The sequence below is a fragment of the Montipora foliosa genome, chromosome 10 (assembly GCF_036669935.1).
Source record: "Montipora foliosa isolate CH-2021 chromosome 10, ASM3666993v2, whole genome shotgun sequence".
NCBI classification, from domain to species: Eukaryota; Metazoa; Cnidaria; class Anthozoa; order Scleractinia; family Acroporidae; genus Montipora; species Montipora foliosa.
The window spans coordinates 19,832,174-19,856,852 of NC_090878.1; the positions used below are offsets into that span (position 1 = coordinate 19,832,174).

The 24,679-nt window shown below is 39.4% G+C and overlaps 2 protein-coding genes and 1 pseudogene across 3 annotated transcripts in view; all 3 read right to left on the reverse strand.

The window, feature by feature from the left end:
* Positions 1–1,883: 1,883 nt before the first annotated feature.
* LOC137973369 (uncharacterized) lies at positions 1,884–6,652 on the reverse strand. Its single transcript, XM_068820164.1, has 3 exons — positions 6,477–6,652; positions 6,286–6,392; positions 1,884–3,491 (listed from the first exon to the last, which is right to left on the reverse strand). Exons 1-3 carry the CDS (start codon positions 6,524–6,526, stop codon positions 2,128–2,130), a joined length of 1,521 nt encoding a protein of 506 aa, XP_068676265.1. The 5' UTR covers positions 6,527–6,652; the 3' UTR covers positions 1,884–2,127.
* A 4,980-nt stretch (positions 6,653–11,632) lies between these two features.
* Positions 11,633–15,647, reverse strand: LOC137973302 (uncharacterized; annotated as a pseudogene).
* A 5,404-nt stretch (positions 15,648–21,051) lies between these two features.
* Positions 21,052–24,679, reverse strand: part of LOC137973495 (glutaryl-CoA dehydrogenase, mitochondrial-like) — a 17,480-nt gene continuing 13,852 nt past the window's right edge. For both annotated transcript variants that reach the window (XM_068820319.1, XM_068820320.1), the window contains 5 exons: positions 24,471–24,540; positions 23,608–23,663; positions 23,275–23,363; positions 22,282–22,353; positions 21,052–21,571 (listed from right to left, as the gene is read on the reverse strand). In XM_068820319.1, coding sequence (XP_068676420.1) covers positions 21,501–21,571; positions 22,282–22,353; positions 23,275–23,363; positions 23,608–23,663; positions 24,471–24,540 — 358 coding nt within the window. In that variant the 3' untranslated portion in view covers positions 21,052–21,500. The remainder of the gene's footprint in view (positions 21,572–22,281; positions 22,354–23,274; positions 23,364–23,607; positions 23,664–24,470; positions 24,541–24,679) is intronic.

The following is a 24,679-nucleotide window of genomic DNA, read 5'->3' on the forward strand; positions in this document are numbered from 1 at the left end:
TCTCTGGTATCAAATTGTTCATTTCTAGTCAAAGCATACTAAAGGGTTGCAAGGTTGGCATGGTTCAAGTCTATTTTTGAAGTTGTGTCTGTGCGGGAAGAGGGAGAATGCACTTTACAGCTTCTGCTAGCTGTTGCATGTGATATCCAACCACCAAGGGTGCTTGCTGACGTAGATGTCTTGCTAGAACTGAGCTTTCTGCTTTTGTGGCGCCCCGGGTTAGTTTACTACGCTGAGCTTAGTTCATTTATTACAATGACAAATTTTGGTTAAAGATTGATCCGGCTAGTTCACCAACAGAAATATTTTCCCCAGGAGACTGCAGTCGACTGGCACTAGATTGCCCTATAAACGAGAAGTTCTTTTACTATATACATGATAGAGAGGTTTATTTAGGGAATTTCCTTCTGTCGTAGAATCTGAAAAACGTCACGGGTGACCATAGTGCAACCAGTTCATTCATCTTCCAGTTTTCACAATGGTCTTTCGGATGATAGATGCCAGTCTTGCACATTCAAAACTAGTTCTAGCTCTTTAATCAGCGTTCGTTAACTTTCTCGGAATTAATGAAGACACTAAAATACTGAAGGTACATCCATTTTAAGCGCGAGAAGATTACAATCAGGAACTGGTAACGATAACAAATGCTACACTCACGAAAAATCAAGCTCTCTATCAAGGTGAGGCAACTGTTTTCTTGACTTCCTGCCGGGCACTGTTCCAGAAAACGTTCTACTTGCTTTATACTTGCTAAGGTAATTGGCATCAAATAAAAAAGACGAAGGCTTGTTCACAAGACTCCGATCCGCTATAATATATTCACACCGTTATTCATATTAAACGTGATCAGGTAAGGTCAGATTTGTCCAGGCAAGGTTAAGCAAACTCGTTATTAACGTCGTTTTACAATTTTTTTCAGACAATTCATGCGTCTGTGACTTTTTATTGGCGATGACGTGCGTCATAGCATTGCCGAGAGACTTAAGGAACCATGGCGAAAACTATATGATTGCGAGTTTCGGAACCATTCCGAACCAACGGAACCATTTCGACATTTCGGAAGCATTGCAAAGTTCGGAATTTTTTTACAAATGGCGGGCCATATTACCCTAGACTCTTTGCATCGCATTGACTCCATCGACTGTTCGTCGCCTTTTAACTGGCTGCAGTTTGCGGACGACTTAGTACTAATATCGAAAAATGCCACCGGTGTACAAAGGCTTATAGATATCCTTCAAAAACGCTGTGGAAATTTGCAATTGAAAAGTAACTATAAAAGAACTCTAGGCAACGACACGGAGAACAACGCATGAAGAAAAGGATTTTCTGTCAATGATGATAGTCAATTCATCTCCACTGCTTCTTAGTGACACCTTCAGGGACGGCGGAGCGGATTTTGTATTGGGGGGCTAATAAGCAAAGTGTCGGAGACGCTAACTTGTAGGGGGTTCTGAGGGAATTCTCCGACAAAAAATTTTAAAATCTTGAAGCTCGGAAATGCTACTTTCAGCATTCTCGACGAGATATCAAAAAAAAATAAACGTCGATCAACCGTAAAATTACAGATTTTTTACTTCTTACTTTTATTTTTTCCTTGATATTGCAGGGACTAAAGGCCCCCAGCCCTCCCCCGGCTCCGCCGTTCGTGACTTTACACGACCCTGCCTTAGGTAGCCTCGCTGAACGATGTGATTTCCATAGATAATGCCGTCCTCGATTTGAAAAGAAACAAAACATGGCTTTTTTTGCGAGGTTGAAAACCTAACAACAAAGAACTTGTATGATCCAAAGTAGTGAAGATGCCTCAGGTTGTCAAAACGTTACTGCATGTCAACGATGACATTTCTTTTGAGAACGATGCTATCCCAGGCCGATCAATCTCGACAGCCTATTAAACCTTTATTTGCAATCCTTTGCTCAAAACATTTACAACTCTCACTCAAAACAACAAACGGAATTTCCGCTGTGCAATTCAGTTTGCAATCAGTTAAATTTCATTTACCATGCGAAACACATTTGTTTATTTTTCAGTTTCAATCACAGTGATTCCATTTTAAAACCAAAATTCCCATTTCTCGTTTCTTTACTCTTTGCCATATGCTAGAATGCCATCTGAAAGAACAGTGTCTAATATGTTGGGATATCCAATTTGTAAGGAAGATAATTGAATCGATTTTTTATTTGTATACTGATGTTTCCCGTCTGAAACGATGGAGTAGTGTTTCTTGCTTCCAGCTTGACTTTCGTTGTGGTACCATAATACACATTGTCTTGGTACACGTGATGATGGGACAGAGCAGCGTTGGTCAGCCAGATGCATTCATAATTAGTTGGGTTGCTGACGCCAATAAACTCAAATTCATTGGCAGAATACTTGACGTTCTCATCTCTCCCAGTAAAATGAGGCTCATAGTAACTTATGCCACTTGCGCGATGCCCGTAGTTGCTTCGCTGTACGATATGATTTCCGTAGATAACAGCGTTTTCAAAACCATCGTTTAGACAGTTTTTGGTTTTATTGTGAGTGTACATCAGGATTCCCGTGCCGTCGATGTAATTGCGGGCAAGCCACAGGTCTTCACCATTACGAGCTTTGATGCCACCCGAGGGGTCAGCTGGCCAGCCTCGGGCGTAGTTTTTCTCAAAAACCATTGTTTTGAACCCTTTGAGATACACCACGTGGTCTTTGTGAAGGGAACCAGTGTTGGGACTTCCGTTGAAAACATTTTCATATATTCTCATTTCTTCGTCGCATTGGTCATAAAGGCAACTCTTAAAGAAGCCTTGGTCATCTGCAAGATTGTAGTGAGTCTTAAGAAATCCTAACTTCTGTTTTTGAACGAGCCAGTCCCTTGCTGGTTCAAGTTCGGTGGACAACCAGTCTACCTTACTCAAGGCGAGGCCACAAACGTTGTCGTTAAAGCTTACTCTTTTTGTCTTGCTAAATTTGGACGCAACTCCAAATGCGCTTGAATCGCGCAAAAACACACATCTCTCCACCGTACCGTTTGTAAGGTGTGCCAGTTTCAATTGTTGCTTCTTAGCATTCGTTACAGTTGGACTTGCCGTTGAAAAGAATACACAGTTAAACACTTCAATATCGTTTGTAGATGATATTCCCTGGGCTCCACCATTAAATTCCACACGAATTCCATCAAGCCACAAATGTTTCAATGCAACCGCGTTCACAGGTGAGGCGTTATATATTTTCTTGGCATATGGTATTGATGCCTTGATGATCGCAATACCACTCTCCGTGCCAAGAATTTCTACGGAGCCGCGGATAACAATGTCTCTGCTCACCAGGTATTCACCAGGAGGAAAGAAAACCTGATTATTGCCGGTTCTTGCTGCGTGGTTGATGATACCCTGAATGGCGGAAGTGTCATCGCTTGTTCCGTCTCCAACAGCAGCTGCTAAATTAGCCCCAGGTTGCTTCACGTTCGTCACTCCAGCAGGGCCGTTATCTGTCATGGACAGGAAGTTGGGGGCTAAGAAACAAAGACATCGAGAAATACTCAATTCTTTCCCGGAGAAGTACATTTCTGGCCTTTGCGTGCGGTTCGTATCACCTCGTGACAAAACTTAATTCTTTTGCTCATATTCTTTTAAAAACCTTGTACGAAAGTAAAAACCGCACATGTTTAAAAATGGGAAAGTGTAGTCAGGAGATGTCATAAGTTCTATGCAAAAAGGTTCGCCTTTGACTCTTGATATTTTTCAACAGACGTTTCGGCTAATTCTTAAGCCTTCATCAGTGATATGAAAGCGAAGTTCGTTATCATACGCTGTTTAAATTAACGTAGCGCGAAGATTGCGCGCGCGTGGTCTCCCGCCTCCAATTCTGACTTTACTCCACCCATTAGAACTAAAGCGGGCTACAAAATAGCTAGAAAGGCAGGCCTTAAGTACTTGAGACTGCGAATAATTTATCACATTGCCATAATAACACCAAGGCTTTAACTACAAGGCTTTAAGATTTGACAGTTAAACTTGAATCCAAACTGTCGCGCGAACATCTGCGTGCACTTAAAAAACAATCAACCACAGCTACATCTGAGAGGATTTCACAAACATATACAAAAAACTTCAATCAACTGACATACAACAAGAAACCCAACCCACCCGTAGTAGACAAAGGAAAATGGGTTCTTAACGTATCACAACGCGCTTTGGTTCCGATTGAAATTACAGCCCTCGAGAAAAGCCTGTTTCAATTTCTGCATCGCTTCAAAGAAAATTCCCGTCGCAAAAATCTTATCTTCGGTTGAAAATGGTATTTTCAGTCTCAACCAAACGGCAAACGACACAATACGCTTTTCTGTTGCGAACATTCTTAAGAACTGTAAAGTACCTGGGACAGTCAACATAACGAAAGAACAGGAGATGGCGCTACATAACCTGAGAAAAAATGAGAGTGTAAAGGTCCTTCCAGCCGATAAAGGAAGATCAATAATTGTGATGGATAGCGATTAGTTCAAAGGAAAAGTAGTCGTTTTATGAAATGACACCAAAACGTATTTGAACCCCACAACCAGTGTTGAAAAAGATCTTAACATCAAGAACAAGAACGACTGCACAGCACCACAATTTGGCCCAAATTAAATTTATACAGGAAACTGCACTGCAGTAACTCAAGACCAGCATTTTTTTTTTCGGTCCGACAATTCACGAAGCTGGAAGGCCATTGCGACCCATCACAAGCCGTATATTGTTAGTCCGACGTATGCAGTGTCCAAATATCTGGTTTCAGTCCTGTCACCTCTTAGGAAAAACAACTTCACAGCCCAAAACAGTTCCGTTTTCACATAGCAAATAAAGCAGAATTCTATCACCAGCGAAGAAGTCATGTTCTCCTGCGATGTGAAGTCTCTGTTCACCTCCATACCGGTGGACTTAGCCCTAACAATAACTAAGGAGAGCCGGGCTACAACAAGACCAGAATCTAGCAGAACGTACCATTCTTTCTGTTGACAACATCTTGAAACTTTCAGACTTCGTACTCAACCACAATTACCTTAAATATAATGGCGACCACTACAAACAAATTTTTGGATGTGCCATGGGTTCTGCCATTAGTCCAGTTTTAGCCGACCTGGTTATGCAAGAAATTGAGCAAACGGCGATCTCCACATTCCCACACCATACCAAATGGTGGTTTCGCTATGTTAACGATAGTCCTTCTTGTTTAAAAAGGGATCAAGTCGACGAGTTTCACAAACATCTGAACTCAATTAACCCAAATATACAGTTCACTTTGGAATTAGAAAAAACCAATGGGCAAGGCTTACCTTTTCTAGACACCATTACAAGTAGACGCGGCACAGAAATTCAAGTGGATGTTTACAGAAAACCGACGCACACCGACCGTTATGTGGATTTCTTTTTCGTGTCACCCTTTGTGCCACAAAAGTTCCTCGGTTAACACTTTGCTGAAAAGAGCAAACAACATCTCGTCAACGAATAAAGGAAGACGAGAAGAAACGCAACGAGTCAAAGCCGTTCTGTGAGATAACAATTATCCCATGTCCTTTATTCAATACTGCGATAGGGAGTTAACCAAACAACCCGCCGATAACAACTTTCATGGCTTTGTAGTGCTGCCGTATGTACAGGGCATTTCCGAGAAAATAGGTCACATTTTGAAACAACAAAAAGTCAAAGTAGGTGACAAACCACAACTAACCATCAACAGCCTTTCTCAGCGTTTTTGATCAAAACCCCAAAGTTGCAAGCCGTGTCCACCATTTCAGCCACATCATGAACTTTGAAAATGTCAAGGTCGTTGGTTTCGAAGCTAATTACCACAAACTGAAAGCCGTTGAATGCGATCGCAAGAAACGTACTTTATATATTTTAAGGGCTTCCATTTTGCTTCCAAGGAAATAAGAGTATTCTTGTACTAAAACTGTACCTGGTACCAAAAATGTTAATCAAGTTATCTACGTAATTCTTTGTTTCTAAAGACTAGCTGATGCACTACTCATTAAACATAAACGAGGGTCCCAATGGGGTAGTGACTTTTACAGCTAACGGTTAAATTTCAAGCATTTTTACGCCCAACGGTTAAATTTTTGGCCCTTTTACTGCTAATGGTTAAACCGCATTGAAACCCTCATAAACTGGTCAATGCTTTGACTGGCATTTCTCGTGCATTCGTAGTTCTTACGAAAGAAAACCCAAAGAGATCAATACTCCTAGAAATGGTCACGTTCTCGTAATGTGTATTGCAAGTACGACAAAGACAAATAACAGTGCCAAACCAATGTGCTTCTTTCAACGTACATGGGTTTGATTGCTTTTTGATCACGTTCTGCCGCACTCCTTTGCTATGGCTGCGTTGTTTCCAGTTGGGTTTTCCAAACAACTTTCCAGAAGAGCTGCATCCCATCCTATGAGAAAAAAAACAGTTCAGGAGTAAAAGCTATCCAGGTTTTCCTCGATTTTTTTGTTGCGTCGTTTATCTCAGCACTCACCAAAGAATGAAGATGACGCTTCCAAACAGAGCTACTACTAATGGTTTCATTATGTTTAGGGATTTGAAAGAAGACAATTCCTCTAATGGCGTGACGGTAAACTAAAGGTATTATAACGGTTATCACCAAACTGAGAACGTCAAATACTGTGAAATTTAAAAATGGCAAATTAGCTCATTTCGTTAAAATCGACCGTGATATGGGACCATGAAGTCATCTGCTCGCATCCCAGCGGGTGCCCACAGGAGCCAGTGATTTTTCTTTGACTTTGTGATGAAACTCTCCATTGTGGTTCAAAGAGTCTTGTTAAATTTCTTACGGTGTGTCGCTTATTAACATTCTCGTCATTTGAAAACGGCGTGTGTCTAGCGACACTGCAAAACTGGAAAGGCCTCTAAGAACACTGAAGGCGGTGTTTAATGACAAGAGGTCACGTTTCAAGCCGTTTCTGGAAAGTGGGCAATTAAACTACTGTATTAGATAATAGTTAATTGAGGAACTGGTTATGAAACCTGGCACACTTCAAAAGAGAAAACAGGACTACCGCAACTGGTGTTGGAAGGGTCACGACCATACACAATCCCCCGAAGCTATTTTGTTGGTTAAATGAGTTTCAAATTTTGAAAATTGTGTGTTGTGGAAGTCTGGTTTTGGCCAAAAGCCCATAAATGTACTGTATTTTAAGCCGCGTTTTTCCGCCCAAAAACGAGGCGAAAGGACGGAGGGTTAATAAATTTCGAAAAATGTAAATTGTGAATGGCGGTCCTTTTAGGAGATTTTATTTGCCGTTAACGCCCTATTTCCCTCAGAGGGAAAAGGACGAGATGATGATGATGATGATTTGCGGTTAGCATCCTGTTTTGTACTGATTTCTTCACTCGTTTGGTCAGGCAACTACTGTTAATTAGGGTGGCTCAAACCTGTTTCAACACTTTCAGGAGACCTTGTTATTACAAGTATTGACACTACAACACTTCATCATGTAACACCAATGTTGTGGTACCATAAAAAACATCAATTGTTGCTAAAAAAGATGCAGTCATTTTTGTGACGTAAAAAGTTACCATGGCAACAGAAAATCCTCGCAAAAACACCCTATTCTTGATTTGTACCCACGTGATGAGACCGCCATGTTGGTGTACAAAACAATAGAAAATGGCCCCACAAGTTTTGCATAATAATAGAGTCGAATTCCCGAAAGACATTTTACCACATTGTTCTGTAGACCAACATGGTTGCCGTGACGTCAGATACAAACTATCAATATTTTGGCTTTAGTTGCTCATATTTGAAAAACGAACTTGATGCCCCCAATTTTTTGTTGCACAAAAGTGATTAGCAAACTCTCTCCAAAGTTTAAAAAAATTCTGTGGAGCGGATTCGGAGCAATTATTTAAGGTGGCTCTGAATCTGCTCCACAGAATTTTCTTTGCAGAAAGTTTTATTTTAGCATGCTGATTTTATTTCAGAAATAAAAAGTGGGGGTCACCGAGTTCGTTTTTGAGGTATGAGCAGCCAAAGCCAAAATATGGGGTGTTTTTGCAGGGCTTTCCGGTTTCCACGGTAACGTTTTACGTCACAAAAATCGACGAATCTTTTTTAGCAATAATTGGTGTTTGATATGGTACCATAACATTGCTGTTAAGTGGCGAAGTGTTGTAGTGTCAATCATTCTAATAAGAACGTTTCTTGGAAGTGTTTAAACTGGTTTGAGCCACCTTAAGGTTGTCATTTGTATTGTAAACATCTGAATGGATCATAATGTACATTTTTGGCTATTTTATCATTTGACAGTTGTACATCATTCAAGATTTATGAATTTCCATACTTGTTTTTTATTTGGTGATTAAATATTTCCTTGAAATATATAATTAGCAATATTTAATATCGAGTGTCTTACAAATGTTAAAGCTGACAGCTTTACACGCGAGCACACTTGAATGAAATGTTCACTCGTGCACAAAATAGTCCATTTTACAGTTGTGTGCTTAGTTACCTGGCCTATGAATGAAAGTGAGGCTGGAGTTGACCTTGTTTGATAGAAACCTCACTGCTTTTCTTATGTAAATTCTTACTAATTAGCATGACAACAACACCATTAACATGAGAAAGGAGGTCTGTATCATAACAAGGTCAACACCAGCCTCACTTTCATTTAAAGGCCAGGTAACTAAGCATACAAATTGACGTGCTCCCAACTGTGTGGCTTCATAGCTCAGTTGGTAGAGCTAGCATTGCACTGGCATCGCTGAGCTCATGAATCCGCCTGAACTTTAAAGGTTTCTGTAAGAGACAATTGCTTAAATTGTCCAGATAATTGCAAATATTTCTTCCACCTTCCTTTCTAAACTGGTTTAGCTTAGCATAGGTCAACTAGTGGAATCTTTTTTGCGAATTTCTTGCGTTGACATTTCCGAAAGTACTCAGAATTAAACCCGCCGTACACTAGAGCTATCAGCAAAGTTACACTCATGACTGTTGGCGCAAACAAGTTCCCCCAGTGTGCTGTGGCGTTTTGAGCGATAATGTTCACGCGTACCATCGGCTCCAAATATTCAACATGTTGAAGAATAGACGTCTCTACAGCTCTGCGCTTAGTTACCTGGCCTTTAAATGAAAGTGAGGCTGGGTGTTGACCTTGCTCCAGTTATGGTACAGACCTCCCTTCTTTTCTTATGTTAATGGTGTTGTTGTCATGCTAATTAGTAATAATTTACATAAGAAAAGCAGTGAGGTTTCTATCAAAACAAGGTCAACTCCAGCCTCACTTTCATTCATAGGCCAGGTAACTAAGCACACAACTGTAAAATGGACTATTTTGTGCACGAGTGAACATTTCATTCCAGTGTGCTCGCGTGTAAAGCTGTCAGCTTACAATATGAGGCAAATACGCATGCATGTTACAAATGTTTTCAAATAAGAATGGCTACTAGCAGTTTTAATAATTGTCTCTTGGCAATACATCTTATTTTAGGTATTCTATTTTATTTTAGGTATTCTTTTGTTTTTATTGAAATTAGACCATGATGCCTCTTTCAAGGCAAAATATTCTTTTGAATTTTCAGCTCAAGAACGAGGCATCAAGGGCTAATTTGAATAAAAACGAAAGAATATTTAAATGACGGCCATTTTGGAATAAGGTCTATGAAATTTGACTATAAGTTACTTCTGCGGAACAGGCACTGGAACTTGTTGGAAGGCTCGCGGCATTTCCTGACTTGCACTGAGGAAACGAGTCGCTAGCTCAGGCAATTGCAACGATATCTTAGTAGACATTAGAGTGAAGGAGAAAGTCAACTATGACGGACTTTGATAGAGCTAAATATTTTCCCCCAACAGGGTGCGCTCTCATTGGTTACTTCGAGGTCACATGACAGCTAACAATAAAACTCTTTCCCGCCAAAAGTCTCTGAGCGGGCAACAGTGCAAAATCTATGACGTCAGAGGGTAACAGTGCACTGTTACCCGCGAATGTTGACCGACGACCGCCGTTGCTGTTGCCGTTTCACGTTTTTCTTTTTGTGCTATGTAACAAATCACTTAATGACTGGTCCCTCGGGAATCTCGGGAACCAAAATTAATTGTTTCCCTCGGGACCAGTCCTTAAAGTGTTCAATATTTCGCCAAACTGTCATGGAAGCAAGCATTGTCTTCATTTTCCTTGACATCAACGAAGCACGAACTTGTTTGTTTGTTTTCTTTGTGAGATTTTTCTTATTTTGACATTTAATAACTAAAAAGTCATTTTTGTTGAGTTGGTAATTATCGGATTAAGGGACTGGTACGTGATGATAAGAACAGTTCCTGTATAGTATTCCGCTTCCAGGTTATTTCTTTTTGCACTTTTACTTTTCCGTCCTAACGTTACGTTTAACAATATAAAGAAGGAACAGACTATTAACTTCCAAACGTGTGAGGAGAAGTGCAAAACTGCCGTTAGTTAATTCACAACATGGTTTACACGCCCCCCGGCCTTAAGGAGGTTTGCCGAGTACGTACTCCATTAACCAGAGCGTCAGAAAGGTGGCTTTGAGTGCATGAAGAATAAACATTGTACTCAACTTTGCGGCGCGATTTATCGCTATTAGGCTTCATCTGTTTTCCATATATGTGCAGAAAATCTGGTGAGTAATTTGCCTCCGTGCGTGTAGGGTGATATTGGTTAGGTCTTTGCACTAAGCAACTGCAGTGCGGCAATATATGGATGTTGACATCGTTAGTGGGAAAACGTATGTCAAAGATCGCATGGATTGCAAATTTATCTACCACCTGAAACGTTACAATTCTTTCAATGCAAACCAAACAAGTTGCAACCGACTTAAAGAAAGTAATTCATGATTTTGAGCGCCAATTAGAGCTGAAAAAGCGCGCTCGAAAACTTTCAAAACATAACAAAGCAAACACCAAATTGCTGTGGCATGCGAAGCCACATTGTCAGTGATCTCGTCCAAACCATGATTCTAAATCTTTTTCATGCAACCATTAGTTATTACTAAAGGTCAACCTATCAGTCTCATATCACAAATCTGCTAAAACGCAGTGTTTTTACCGTAACTTTAACTCCTACACAAGCAAATCAGATTTCCATGTTTCGCACCTTCTTTCAAATTCATTTTAACAAATTTCAGCAGTATGAAATTCAGAGAACAACGATGGTCGTGAATTTGATAAACTAGCGATTATAGGGCAATCTCCTTCTATGAGGATAACTTTAAAAGACTAGTACTGAGTCGGGCAAAATGACCCAGTCGCCATAAAGGAGAAAATCAACATTTTGTCTTCGAGTCTTTAAAGAAAACGTTGCTATCTATTATTTCCATAGATAATAACATCGTCGATGTAAAGGGCAACAAAACATGGCTTTTTTTTTAGAGACAGGGAGATACATGAAAATCTAACATCAAAGGACTTGTATGAACCAAAGTAGTCTGAAGATGGCTCAGGTTGTCAAAACGTTACTGAATGTCAACAATGAGAGTTCTTTTGAGAACGACGCTATCCCAGGCCGATCAATCTCAGTCCACAGCCTATTTAGACCTTTATTTACAATTCTTTACTTAAAAAATTTACAACAGTGTTTTCCGAGGGAGAAGCGGGAATCACTTCTTTTACTCACATCCAAAACATCAAATGGAATTTCCGCTGTGCAATTCAGTTAGCAATCAGTTAAATTTCATTTACCACGCGAAACACATTTTTGTTTTTAATGTAATCATCGTGATTAAATTTCAAATCAAAATTCCCATACTCTGTGCCATATGCTAGAATGCCATCTGAAAGATCAGTGTCTAATATGTTGGGATATCCAATTTGTAAGGACGATAATTGAATCGATTTTTTATTTGTTTACTGATGTTTCCCGTCTGAAACAGACGCTGGAGCAGTGTGCCTTGCTTCCAGCTTGACTTTCGTTGTGGTACCATAGTACACATTGTCTTGGTACACGTGATGATGGGACAGAGCACCGTTGGTCAGCCAGATGCATTCATAAATAGTCGGGTCACTGACACCAATAAACTCAAATTCATTGGCAGAATACGTGACGTTCTCATCTCTCCCAGTAAAATGAGGCTCATAGTAACTTATGCCACTTGCGCGATGTCCATAGTTGCTTCGCTGTACAATATGATTTCCGTAGATAACAGCGTTCTCAAAACCATCGTTTAGACAGTTCTTGGTTTTTCTGTGAGTGTACATCAGGATCCCTGTGCCGTCGATGTAATTGCGGGCAAGCCACAGCTGTTTACCATTACGAGCTTTAATGCCACCCGTGGGGTCAGCTGGCCAGCCTCGGGCGTAGTTACTCTCAAAAATCATTGAATTGAACCCTTTGAGATACACCACGTGGTCTTTGTGACGGGAACCAGTTTTGGGACTTCCGTTGAAAACATTTTTAAATATTGTCATGTGTTCGTCGCATTGGTCATAAAGGCAACTCTTAAAGAAGCCTTGGTCATCTGAAAGATGGTAGTGAGTCTTAAGAAATCCTAACTTCTCTTTTTGAACGAGCCAGTGCGTTGCTGATTCAAGTTCGGTGGACAGCCAGACTACCTTACTCAAGTCGAGGCCACAAACATTCCTGGTAAAGTTTACGCTTACTGTCTTGCTAAATGTGGAAGCAACTCCAAATGCGCTTGAATCGCGCAGAAACACACATCTCTCCACCGTACCGTTTGTAAGGTGTGCCAGTTTCAATTGTTGCTTCTTAGCATTCGTTACAGTTGGACTTGCCGTTGAAAAGAATACACAGTTAAACACTTTCATATCCTTTGTAGATGATATTCCCTGGGCTCCACCATCGAATTCCACACGAATTCCATCAAGCCACAAATGTTTCAATGCAACTGCGTTCACAGGTGAGGCGTTATATATTTTCTTGGCATATGGTATTGATGCCTTGATGATCGCAATACCACTCTCCGTGCCACGAATTTCTACAGAGCCGCGGATAAAAATGTCTCTGCTCACCAGGTATTCACCAGGAGGAAAGAAAACCGTCTGATTATTGCTGGTTCTTGCTGCGTGGTTAATGATAGCCTGAATGGCGGAAGTGTCATCGCTTGTTCCGTCTCCAACGGCAGCTGCTAAAGTACCCCCAGGTTGCTTCACGTTCGTCACTCCAGCAGGGCCGTCATCTGTCATGGACAGGTAGTTTAGGGCTAAGAAACAAAGACATCGAGAAATACTCAATTCTTTCCCGGAGAAGTACATTTCTGGCCTTTGCGTGCTGTTCGTATCACCTCGTGACAAAACTTAATTCTTTTGCTCACATTCTTTTAAAAACCTTGTACGAAAGTAAAAACCGCACTTGTTTAAAAATGGAAAAAGTGTAGTCAGGAGATGTCATAAGTTCTATGGAAAAAGGTTTGCCTTTGACTCTTGATATTTTTCAACAGACGTTTCGGCTAATTCTTAAGCCTTCATCAGTGATATGAAAGCAAAGTTCGTTATCATACGCTATTCAAAGTAACGTAGTGCGAAGATTGCGCGCGTGGTCTCCTGCCTCCAATTCTGACTTTACTCCACCCATTAGAACTAAAGCGGGCTACAAAATAGCTAGAAAGGCAGGCCTAAAGTACTTGATACTGCAAATAACACATTGCCATAATAACATCAAGGCTTAATAACAAGGCTTCAAGATTTGACAGTTAAATTTGAATCCAAACTGTCGCGCGAACATCTGAGTGCACTTCAAGAAACTGTCAAACAATCAACCACAGCTACATCTGTACAAACCACAACTAACCATCAACAGCCTTTTTCCGCGCCCCAAAGAGCTAGACGATTCTGACCGCCATAAATCAGCCATAGTATACAAAATCAATTGCACACAGTGTAATTTTGTGTACTATGGCCAAACAGAAAGATCATTAAAGACCCGAATTGCGGAGCACAAAAAAGCAGTGCCAGGTTTTGACCAAAACTCCAAAGTTGCAAGCCATGTCCACCATTTCAGCCACATCATGAACTTCGAAAATGTCAAGGTCGTTGGTTCGAAGCTAATTACCACGAGCGACTTTTCCTCGAAGCCTGGCACTCTACTTAAAGACCCGAACGCTGGGAACGATCATATCGTACTTCCAGAAGCCTAGAAAGGCATCGCGCGAGGACGAATTGCATGGTCACGCGCGCATATGACTGATGAAGGCTTAAGGACTAGCCGAAACGTCTGTTGAAAAATATCAAGAGTCAGAGACAATACTTTTTCCATAGAACATCTACCGCACATATCACAAGGTTTCCTGGCAGTTTACAGTTTTTCTACAGGATAATGATCGGACGTCAGTATGTAAAGGCGCCTTTGGTAGCCATTATTAGTCCCGTCAGACGGCAAGTCCGTGGACTACGTCCCCAACTCTTTTCGAACAGGGTTTTAGGTTTTTTAACGTCCGTTACTTATAGTAGTTTGCAAAGATGTAGCAGAGAAGGCCAACAGCTTACTGCAACAACACTGCCCAATGACGTGATCACCTATGTTGAGACAAAGTTCTTTATGTACAGCCAGCATGATCTCACTCACCGCTATTTTAAGACTCTGGCAAATGCTCCAGTCCGGCGCTTTATCATCTGAGATAACTAGTCAGCGGTAAAGTAATTTGATGCGCCCGAGAATTAGAGTCACCGTTGAAGAAATTGAAAGCCGTTAACTGCGATCGCAAGAAACGTACTTTATCATGAATTTAAACGGCTTCCAGTTTGCTTCCAAGGAAACTCATATTTTCCAGGCCTATATGTTGACCGTGAAAACGGAGATATTATCAAGTTAAAAACGACGGTTAAAGAAAAGAAAGCCCCTTGTTGAATATTTGCACACACTGTAAAGAACTGAAAGGGTCCTGCGAAGAAATGAGGCTGAAATGACCTCTGAGTGGAACACAATTTTGTCCTCCCTTAGTTGCTATAGCTTGCAGTTGAAGAATATAAGAGTATTCTTGTACTAAAACTGTACTTGGCACCAAAATTGTTAAGCAAGTTATGTACGTAATTCTTTGTTTCTAAAGACTAGCTGATGCACTACTGATTAAACATAAACGAGGGTCCCAATGGGGTAGTGACTTTTACAGCTAACTGTTAAATTTCAAGCCTTTTTACGCCTAACGGTTAAATTTTTGGCCCTTTTACGGCTAACGGTTAAACCCCATTGAAACCCCTCATAAACTGGTCAATGCTTTGATTGGCATTTCTCATGCTTTCGTAATTCTTACGAAAGAAAACCCAAACAGGTGGATCAATACTCCTAGAAATGGCCACGCTCTGCTAATGTGTATTGCCAGTACGACAAGTAACAATTCCAAGCCAATGTGCTTCTTTCAACGTACATGTGTTTGATTGCTTTTTGATCACGTTTTTTCGCACTCCCTTGCTATGGATTCGTTGTTTCCAGTTGAGTTTTTCAAACAACTTTCCAGAAGAGCTGCTTCCCATCCTATGAGAAAAAGAACAGTTCAGGAGTAAAAGCTATCCAGGTTTTCTTTGATTTTTTTGTTGCGTCATTTATCTCAGTACTCACCAAAGAAGGAAGATGACGCTTCCAAACAGAGCTGCTACTAATGGTTTCATTATGTTTAGGGATTTGAGAAGCAGTTTAAGGAAGATCTTGTTTTCAAGAAGACAATTCCTCTAATGGAGTGACGGTAAACCAAAGGTATTATATATGTTGGCCCAGAAGGCTCAAACACAAACTAAAAAGAAAACTCAAACAAAAAAAAAAAGGAAACGCAAATTAAAAAAAAGGAAATGCGAATAATAAAAAGAAAACACAAATAAAGAAAATGAAAACGCAAACAAAAAGGTAAAACGCAAACAAACTAGACCCTCCATAAAGCGTACACTGGGTTGCTTGTGGTACGTGTTACACAAAAACAGAAAGCACTGAATTGGGGGGGGGGGGGAGGGTTGGGGTCATTAAAACCATTTGAGGGTCACCCACATGCCGCACCAGCAGAGGCCCTTTGGTTCACACATTCGCACCATTAATTATTTTGTAATGTCCTGTCCCATTTTGAGGTCTCTTAGCGTTTTAAGCTTTGGTAATAAATTCAGTTCAAAGATAACAAAACAAGCTGTTGAGTAAAATTCACTCGTTTCTTTTTTAAATAAATAGTCTGCCAAAAAATAATTGCAAATTGCTCTGATGGACATTTTCCAGTATTTCATGCATGTCTTGCAGTTGCACTAAGCAAACGTTTATTGCACACACTAAGAAAGGACTGAAGATGTTGTTTCCGCTTCATAATTCCTCTTCTTATTAGTCTAATCTGATTCCAGGTCAAAACATTGTTTGGCTTTACGTTTACACCAAAAAGTACCGTAAAAGCTAGGAGTTAACAGAAAAAGACAAGCCAAAGACAGATGAAGGAAAAAAATAACATAGTTTATATATCTATATCTATATATATATTATATATCTTAATCGAATTGTCATCGAAAGATTAATGACAATCGATCGTAAAAACAAGAAGATTTCTGCAGTCTCTGACATTTATGATATTTTTTCAAAAGGAAGAGATTGATCACATGCTAGGCCATAAAGGTGCACGCGATCACCTTGTTTCAATTGAATGAACTACGGAAAAGAATGTTAATCATTCGTCGTTTTCAGAGTAAAACAACGTCTTTGGTTTTTTAATTTTGTTTTAATATTTAAATGAATATTTACATTTCATCTGTCGGGTCAGGAAGCCTTCTTTGTCGGGTTCCGGAGAACGTATCTACTTTGACTTCAGGGTGAACTATTTACACAATCGCGAGGTTGAGCGGCTATGTAATTGAAAATCTGAACATCCATGAGATACAAAAACAGACTTGCGAATTATCGCAAACCACAATGCTGACAAGCACAAAAGCAGAAGAAATGGTTAATAAATATGAAGTTTGTTACTATCTGAATGTTTTTGAGTTAAAGTAAGGGATATATTGTCACGCAAATGATGTAATTTCAGGACACTCAAAATTCGCAAAAAGCGTGAGTTTCATGTAAACAATCTTCCCACTAGCAAGTCGTAGCAATAAATTGGATTTACCAGGAAGTTAAAGAAATATTGTTGGCTTCCCAAAGAAATGTCATTTCACAATGACGGTAGTAGCCAAAACGCGGGCCCGGGGCCGGGGTCGGGGTATCTGCTTTTTTTTTCCAATTTTTTTTGTTTCAATTTTTGTCGTTATTCTCCAGGGCCCGGTTGTTCAAAAGCCGATTAACGCTAATCCCAGATTAAAAATTAACCAAGGAGTTTATTACTCCACTACTAAATGCTGTTCAACGTTGATATTTGGCAAAACTTTACATTAGAAGAAGTCAATCTTGAAAAACAAAAATAAGCAAAACAACCTTTCACCACAAAGTTGAAAACACGAAACAAACGTTTACGCTAATCCTGGATTAAGCTAATCGGCTTTCGAACAACCGGGCCCAGTACTGTTATTTTCGAATGTTCGGAATAGTTCCTTCATTTATGATTGAAATTAGTAAAAAAAAAAAAAAAAGAAACATACTACTGAAGCTACGAAAGGGGCATCTTTGTTTGTTTTTCGAAACTAAGAGAATTTCCTACTGAAATTGGAGTTTTTGCGGGGAATATACTCTAACTTAAGGAACCTACAGAAGCAATGAAAGTTCTTATCGTGGTAGAACGAGGTTAACGTAGGGTAGACGAAGGTCAGCGAGGTATAAAGCGGCCAACTTAGGGTAGATAGGGGTAAGCGTGGTTAACTTGATAGAACGAGGCTAAGTAAGAGTACATGACGGTTGCTGTGGCAGAGCGAGGGTAACTTAGGATAGATGAGGGTAAAAGGGATTAACGTAGGTAAATGTGGTAGAAGGTTCGTGTAAAGCGACACTTTTTACCGTATAATTTATATAACGTTTAAAGTTGTTATGTATGGGACTTCTTATGGGCCTAACATCAAAGTTTTGCCGCTTTTTTGTTTGGGTTTTGCTTTTTTGTTTGCGTTTTCTTTTCTATTTGCGTTGTCATTTTTTTATTTGCGTTTTCTTTTTATTATTTGCGTTTTCATTTTTTTTATTTGCGTTTTCATTTTTTTTATTTGCGTTTTCATTTTTTTATTTGCGTTGTCATTTTTTTATTTGCGTTTTCATTTTTTTTATTTGCGTTTTCATTTTTTTATTTGCGTTTTCTTTTTATTATTTGCATTTCCTTTTTTTAATTTGCGTTTTCATTTTTTTTGTTTGCGTTTTCATTTTTTTATTTGCGTTTTCTTTTTATTATTTGCATTTCCTTTTTTTAATTTGCGTTTCCTTTTTTTTTGTTTGAGTTTTCTTTTTAGTTTGTGTTTGAGCCTTCTGGGCCAACGTATAATACCTTTGGTTTACCGTCACGCCATTAGAGGAATTGAGGAAAGATCTTCCTTAAACCGCTTCTCAAATCCGTAAACATAATGAAACCATTAGAAGCAGCTCTGTTTGGAAGCGTTTTCGTTTGCGTTTTCTTTTTGTATTTGCGTTTTCATTTTTTTAATTTGCGTTTTCTTTTTTTTTTTTGTTCTTGGCTGGGGACAAGTAAGGTGTTCAAATGTCCCTGGAGTCTATGAGAAATAAAAGTCAAAATCCATGCTTTTGGGCTAATGCTTTAATCCATGCTTTTATACTACCAAATTCTTATTCAAGTCAAACTAAGGCGCAGAATTAATGACCTAGGTAGCTAATTCTTGGTACCGTTGCAGTGATCGTTCGCTCTACAGGTCTTCCAACTCGTTTATGACCTCTTCAGACCACGTCGACCACAAATTTCATGTATTTTTTATGAAATCATCACTAAAACGATATCATACTTCTGCAACGTGAACATCAAGGTGTCAAATGCCGTGGGGTTGACGGAGGCATGACTAATGCCCGATCCCTGGGATTTCTAATGAAGGAAATGCCCCGCTACTGAATGCCCTGGAGGGATGAGTACTGTTGGAATCGACTGATTCATTAAGCTTTTACCAGTTCGCGGGAGAGGAATTTCCTGTTAGCGGGCTAAAAAGAAAGCTAAATTAAACAACGGAGGATTTGAACCCAATAACTGTAATTTGGAAAAGTGAGATAGCTTCACAGTATTTTCATCTTCATTCAACGCCGAAAACGTTTTGAAAAACGCAGCGTTGTTCAAGAGTTGAGCGACGGTGCAAGGTCAAGAGGGTCTTAATAGGGTAGTGGTTTTTACAGCCAACGGTTAAATTTTAAGCATTTTTACTCTTGAGGGTTAAATGTTTGGCCCTTTCACGGCTAACGGTTATGGGCGTGCTTGACTTTATACATGAACATACAAATTTCTTGGAGGCGTCAATCTAATCATAGTTAATAAACTGAAGTGGTTAGGGAACACAACAAGCTTCTTTGTTTCATGTCTTTGTTTGGTTTTTTGGCCTTGACCATGAACAAACAACACAATTTTCAAATTTTTTAAGCTCCCTAAATTAAACCAACAGAACTTTACACATTGGTTTGGCATTGTTAAGAATTACAAATGCACGAGCGAGTAATACCAGTGAAAGCATTGACCAGTTTGTTTAATGAGGGTCTCAATGGGGTTTAACCGTTAGCCGTAAAAGGTGTGCATCCATGCTTCTCTTTGTTCAGGAAAGGCCAAGATAGGCATTTATAAAGTTTTCCGACAGAAAATAAGGCTACAGGTAGCCTACACTGTGTCCGAAGCTGGTGGCGCCGACTCTTACTTTAAACTTCACGGGTTTCTTCAATGCACGTGTCTCGAGTCATGTATAGCATGGGTTTCTTTTTGATGTGAAAATGTCATGATATGAGGGTAATGCTGTGAGACAAAATAGCAAGATGAATAGACTTCAGCGGGTTGTTAGGGTTGATAATCTAAATCTGATGTTGATAATTTTAAGAGAATACCAGCTGGAAGGGAGGTCACTGGAAGGAAACCTCCATCCTCACAAAATGATAACTTAAAACCGAAAGAAGTAATGTTTGCAATCTCACTTATTTGAATTAAAATAAAAAGAATTTTAAAATAGCATTTTTTTACTCCGAATCTTCCCGCGTGCCGCAATCTTGAATCCTTGTGATGTGTTCCAGTTGTGCTATTTTTCTGACACTGAGAGCTTTTCTATAATAACAACAGGGCAACTGTAACACGTAACAGTTATTTAAGATGGTGGTGTCCAGGAAATTTGAAAAGAAAAAAGTTGAAATTCTCATATTGGATACAAATGATTGGAGTGCAAGTTTCTAAAAGGTACAATGGAAGCTGTCAACAAACTACTGTATATGACAGCTCCTAGAATTGCTATGCCCTGCATATTTACATTAGGGGTGCGATCGATTGACCCTATTCCGGAATAAGAATACTTGGAGTAATGATTTAAAACGGTTGTCTGGCGTTTTGAAGCAACGAGGATACCACAGATACTGCATGTTGGAAATAGCATTTTAGCAGCTTTTTTACAATTTTAATGTGAACTGATCTCCGCAAAAACCAAGGATTTCTAACTTCTATTCCATGTGTTCCTATTCCGGAGAACGGTCAATCCAACGTACCCAAAGTTTATGCATCGCAGTTATATTTATTACACAATCAAAAGATTACAGAAACCGGCAGAGCCTTGTTTCACACTATCTTACATGCGCACTTAAGCAATGATAAGTTTACACGAATGGAAAACCAATGAAAAGTATCTGGTAAAAAAATGAAAGAATGAATGAAATAAAATAAAGTCAGTAAATGCTATGTCAGTTTTGAGCATCTTTGACAAGTTTTTACAAGTGGACACACACTAGCAGGACAGACTGCAAATGGTGGCACCATCTCCCTTCCTCACAATAAGAAGTTTAATTTCAAGTCTGGTCCTTTAAAAATAAAATCGAGGACCTTAGGAGCTACGACAGCGACGAGAAAGGCATTACATAGCGACGTTTAATGAGCAAAAGAACAGCACTGCTCATGGATTTTAGCTTTTGAACCGTTTGTCCCGTTTTCTGCGAATACAATGACCAAATCTTGAGGGCTATGAAAACGTCAGCACATAACACTTGTAATAATAAATTTTTTTTTGTTTTTGTTTTTATTGAACACCGTTCAGGTAGAGGGTAGCTCAGGTAGTTTGTAGAGGTCATACAAAACTACCTTTTATTACTTCAAGAAAAGATAGGCAGTACATTTTTTGCTCAAGTCTTTGTCCTTCAACAAATAGATATTTGAGATAGTTGAAGTCCTTTAAATATTGAAGAGAATTTTAAGTCAAACACGTTGGCACAAACGTGATTGCCGTTCAGCTATCCTCTTCATTTTAAATTGAGTAGTCGAGACAAATTATCCGAACTACAGCCAAAGATCTAGAAAATCTTTTTAATACCTTAACTGAATTTATGTTTCAACGAAAACTTGGACAAGTTCTTTCAAAGTTGCCATGCATTTGTAGTCCAACCATCCAGAGAGAGGTATAGATATTTAAATCGATTTGACTGCAATAACTGCAACTTTTCTCCATGATTAATTAAAGACGATGCACGAAACTGCCGCACTTTATAAGTCATTGATAGTCGCTAGTCTTCTTGATTCATCTCCCTGTGAAAGCTTGTATCCCAGTGATAGCTCTTCCAAGAATCAAGGCGTGGATATCATGGGTTCCTCAAGAAAGAAACGTAAATCAATTAAGTAGGTCTAACGACATACCACAGTTTGAATATTAGTGGAATGTTGGAAGTCAGCAAAGATTTGGATGGTATTGGAAACATGGAGTTGCACTTATTTTGTGATGTATTGGCAGTATTCTTTTTCAAATAAATGAAAATCACTTAAGTGTGCCCAAATTCTCTACTTGTTACGGTTCTGGGAAAGGGGGTTAAGGCGTTTTCATAAGCGTTAAAGATTATGACCTTGAATTATCAGTTAGCATTCATTCTTTAGAAAGAGACATTCCTTTGCAGGTCACTAGTTAAATCTACAGTTGCTATATAAGTTTGAATGGTCATGTCAAGCAACTTGTCTTCGTAGCATACCACAAAGTTGCCAGAATTAAACTAGACGTAAACAAGACGTTCGCGAAACATTGAATACTTCTCACTGTCAAGATAAATCTCCCTAACTAGAATAAACACATTATGCCAGAATCTCCTCTGGATTTCACATTTTTTGGCCCCTGCATAAGTATACAAAGTTGACAAAACTAGCAGTTATTTTCTGGTTCTAAAGGATAATGGCTCTTTTCCTTTCACGCTGCCTCCGTAAGGGGAAACTTTACACCCATTCCTGCCAGTTTTGTTTACTTTTACGGATATTGAAAGCAAAATCTCGAGTTGGGTGCACTGTAAGGATGCAAGAGGTATTTTTGCAGGTACCTTCATATGTGTTGACAGCTTCCAAATTCATCACATGGCGAATGACGTGATATTCATCGGAGATCCCGTTTCCTACAATTTTCACAAAACGAAATGAAAAATTATACCGGTTATTTGCAACTCTCAGAACTGCAAACCGTAACTTGGCTACTAGAAAACACTATTTGGAATGATTGATAACAGCTTTCGTATCTTTTCAAGCAATGTTTAAATAAGAATTCCACTGGCTATTCAAATATAAGAATTTTTTAGTCCAGTTCAGACACTCCCGAAAACCACAATGCATATCATTTGCACCTCGTTAAATAACAAAAGAGCACATTGTACGATGCCTCGTCGCTTTAAAAACTGAATCAATTTTCTGCAATCCTACACCTCACTCCAGTTAAGATTCTAAAGGGTATTTTGAATATGAATACACAAGATGCACAATTTAACTGCCACATTATTACCTATCAGAATTACCACTAAGTTCTTCACAATTAAATCCAAAACACACTCTCAATTAAACGACCAATTGGGCCCACTTGTGCATGCAATTGCCACATTATGGAATATCAAAACCTTGATATCAGGATGGTGATTGGAAGTTGCCCTAATTCTTGGTTTGCACCCACGTGACAAGACATGCGGCGGCCATGTTGGATGGCAATACAACACAATTTCTTTTCATAGAATTTCCATAATAATAAAGTTTAGTTCCCAGTGGAGATACAGGTTATAGTTCTTGCCATCCAACATTACCACCGTAACATCAGATGCAAACCATCAATAATTTTAGGAGAAAAAGTGTACATGGTTTGTCAAGTGAAATGTACAGGTTGGAAAACATGTAGAATACAGGGTCCTTTCTTTACCTTTAATTAACTCATCCCCAGTTCATGGATGAATTCGTGCAGCGACTTCAGCTTCTACTAACCACTTTAACTCATTAAGTCCACTTTGCTCATTCACAAGGCAAAACGGATAACAGAAACACTCCTTCCAACTTACCACCAAGCATGTCCCTTGCCATTCTGGCAATGTCGAGTGCTTTTCCACACGAATTGCGTTTGATCAAAGAGATCATCTCCGGGCAGTACCTTGCAGACATAAATTTTAAAAGTCACAAAAAAATGTTTTAGTAAAATTGAAAAAAGGTTCCTGTAATCAACTGTCGGCTGACATGCATCAACAGTTTACCTACAGTCAGCCAACAGATTACTGACATAACAGAAGGAAAGCTCAGCTGAGATTTGAAGGAAAATACTGAGTTACTCTATTTCTGAGAAATGCTGTTTCAGTGCCAAGAGAGAGTAAAAACCCTTTGGTTAACTATTGGCTTACATTCCTTCATCTTTCAGTCGTCCAACCTGCAAGCAACTTTGAAGTCCAATACTTATCTGAAAAGAACCATAGAGTGCAGTTTAATCATATGAGCGTCAACACACCAAGGGCAAGGAAATTACTCTGACCAATCAACACAGATGCAGCACACCAAACAAATCAGAATTCTAAGAGATTAAAACATAACAGCTTGATACATTGTTGAGGTGAGGCCTTAAGCTTCTGATCTCAGTTTGGGTTTTATTCCAAACTTCCGCCAGTCGACAGCACCATCAGGGAATAGGGAAATATTCCACAGCACTAGACTGCGAATATGTGAGCTGACTCACATTGCATTTGAATGTTGCAAGGCTGGCCAAAGTGATGTGAGGATTGTATATGCAAGCTAATACAGCACAGACAAATAACAAAATAATTAGTGATGAACATTCAGTGGTGAGCTGTACTAACTGTTGGCTGAAAACAAAAACTGTGATCAGCAGCTTCACATATTAGGGCTGTTTATACAAGAGAAAATAAGCCACGGCTTACTCTGGCCGCGGCTTACATAAGATGCAAACACCCCGTATAAATGGTACCAAATCTACATTCACGGCTTTCTCAAGCCGTGGCTTATCCTGGCCTGGGAGTTTATACTCGTATAAATAGTTGCTTTCGCGTATTATGTATGCCGTGGCCAGAGTAAGCCGTGGCTTATTGTCTCTCTTTTACTCCGTCTAGCGTGGGACGATTTTACTCGTAAATGCTGGATGGTTCAGGAGTCATGGGTTAAAACCACTCTAGGAACATTTAAAAGTGATCCGTGGTTAATATTGGACTAGCAGGAAGCTGTAAAAAAGATTAAGACATGAACATGAAGTTACCTCAGTTGTCATGTCAGCCATTTTCTTTTGCATGAGTTGATTTGCTGCGAGGGGTCGTCTGAACTGTTGTCTGAAAAAGTTATTGAATGCAAACTAGCTGAGATTAATGGCTATGCATTTTCCAGTTCAATTATTGTACACAAGGGTCATAAATTTTAAATTGAATTAAGACAGAGCTGCAACTTGACAGTAAAGCCAGAGAAAACATG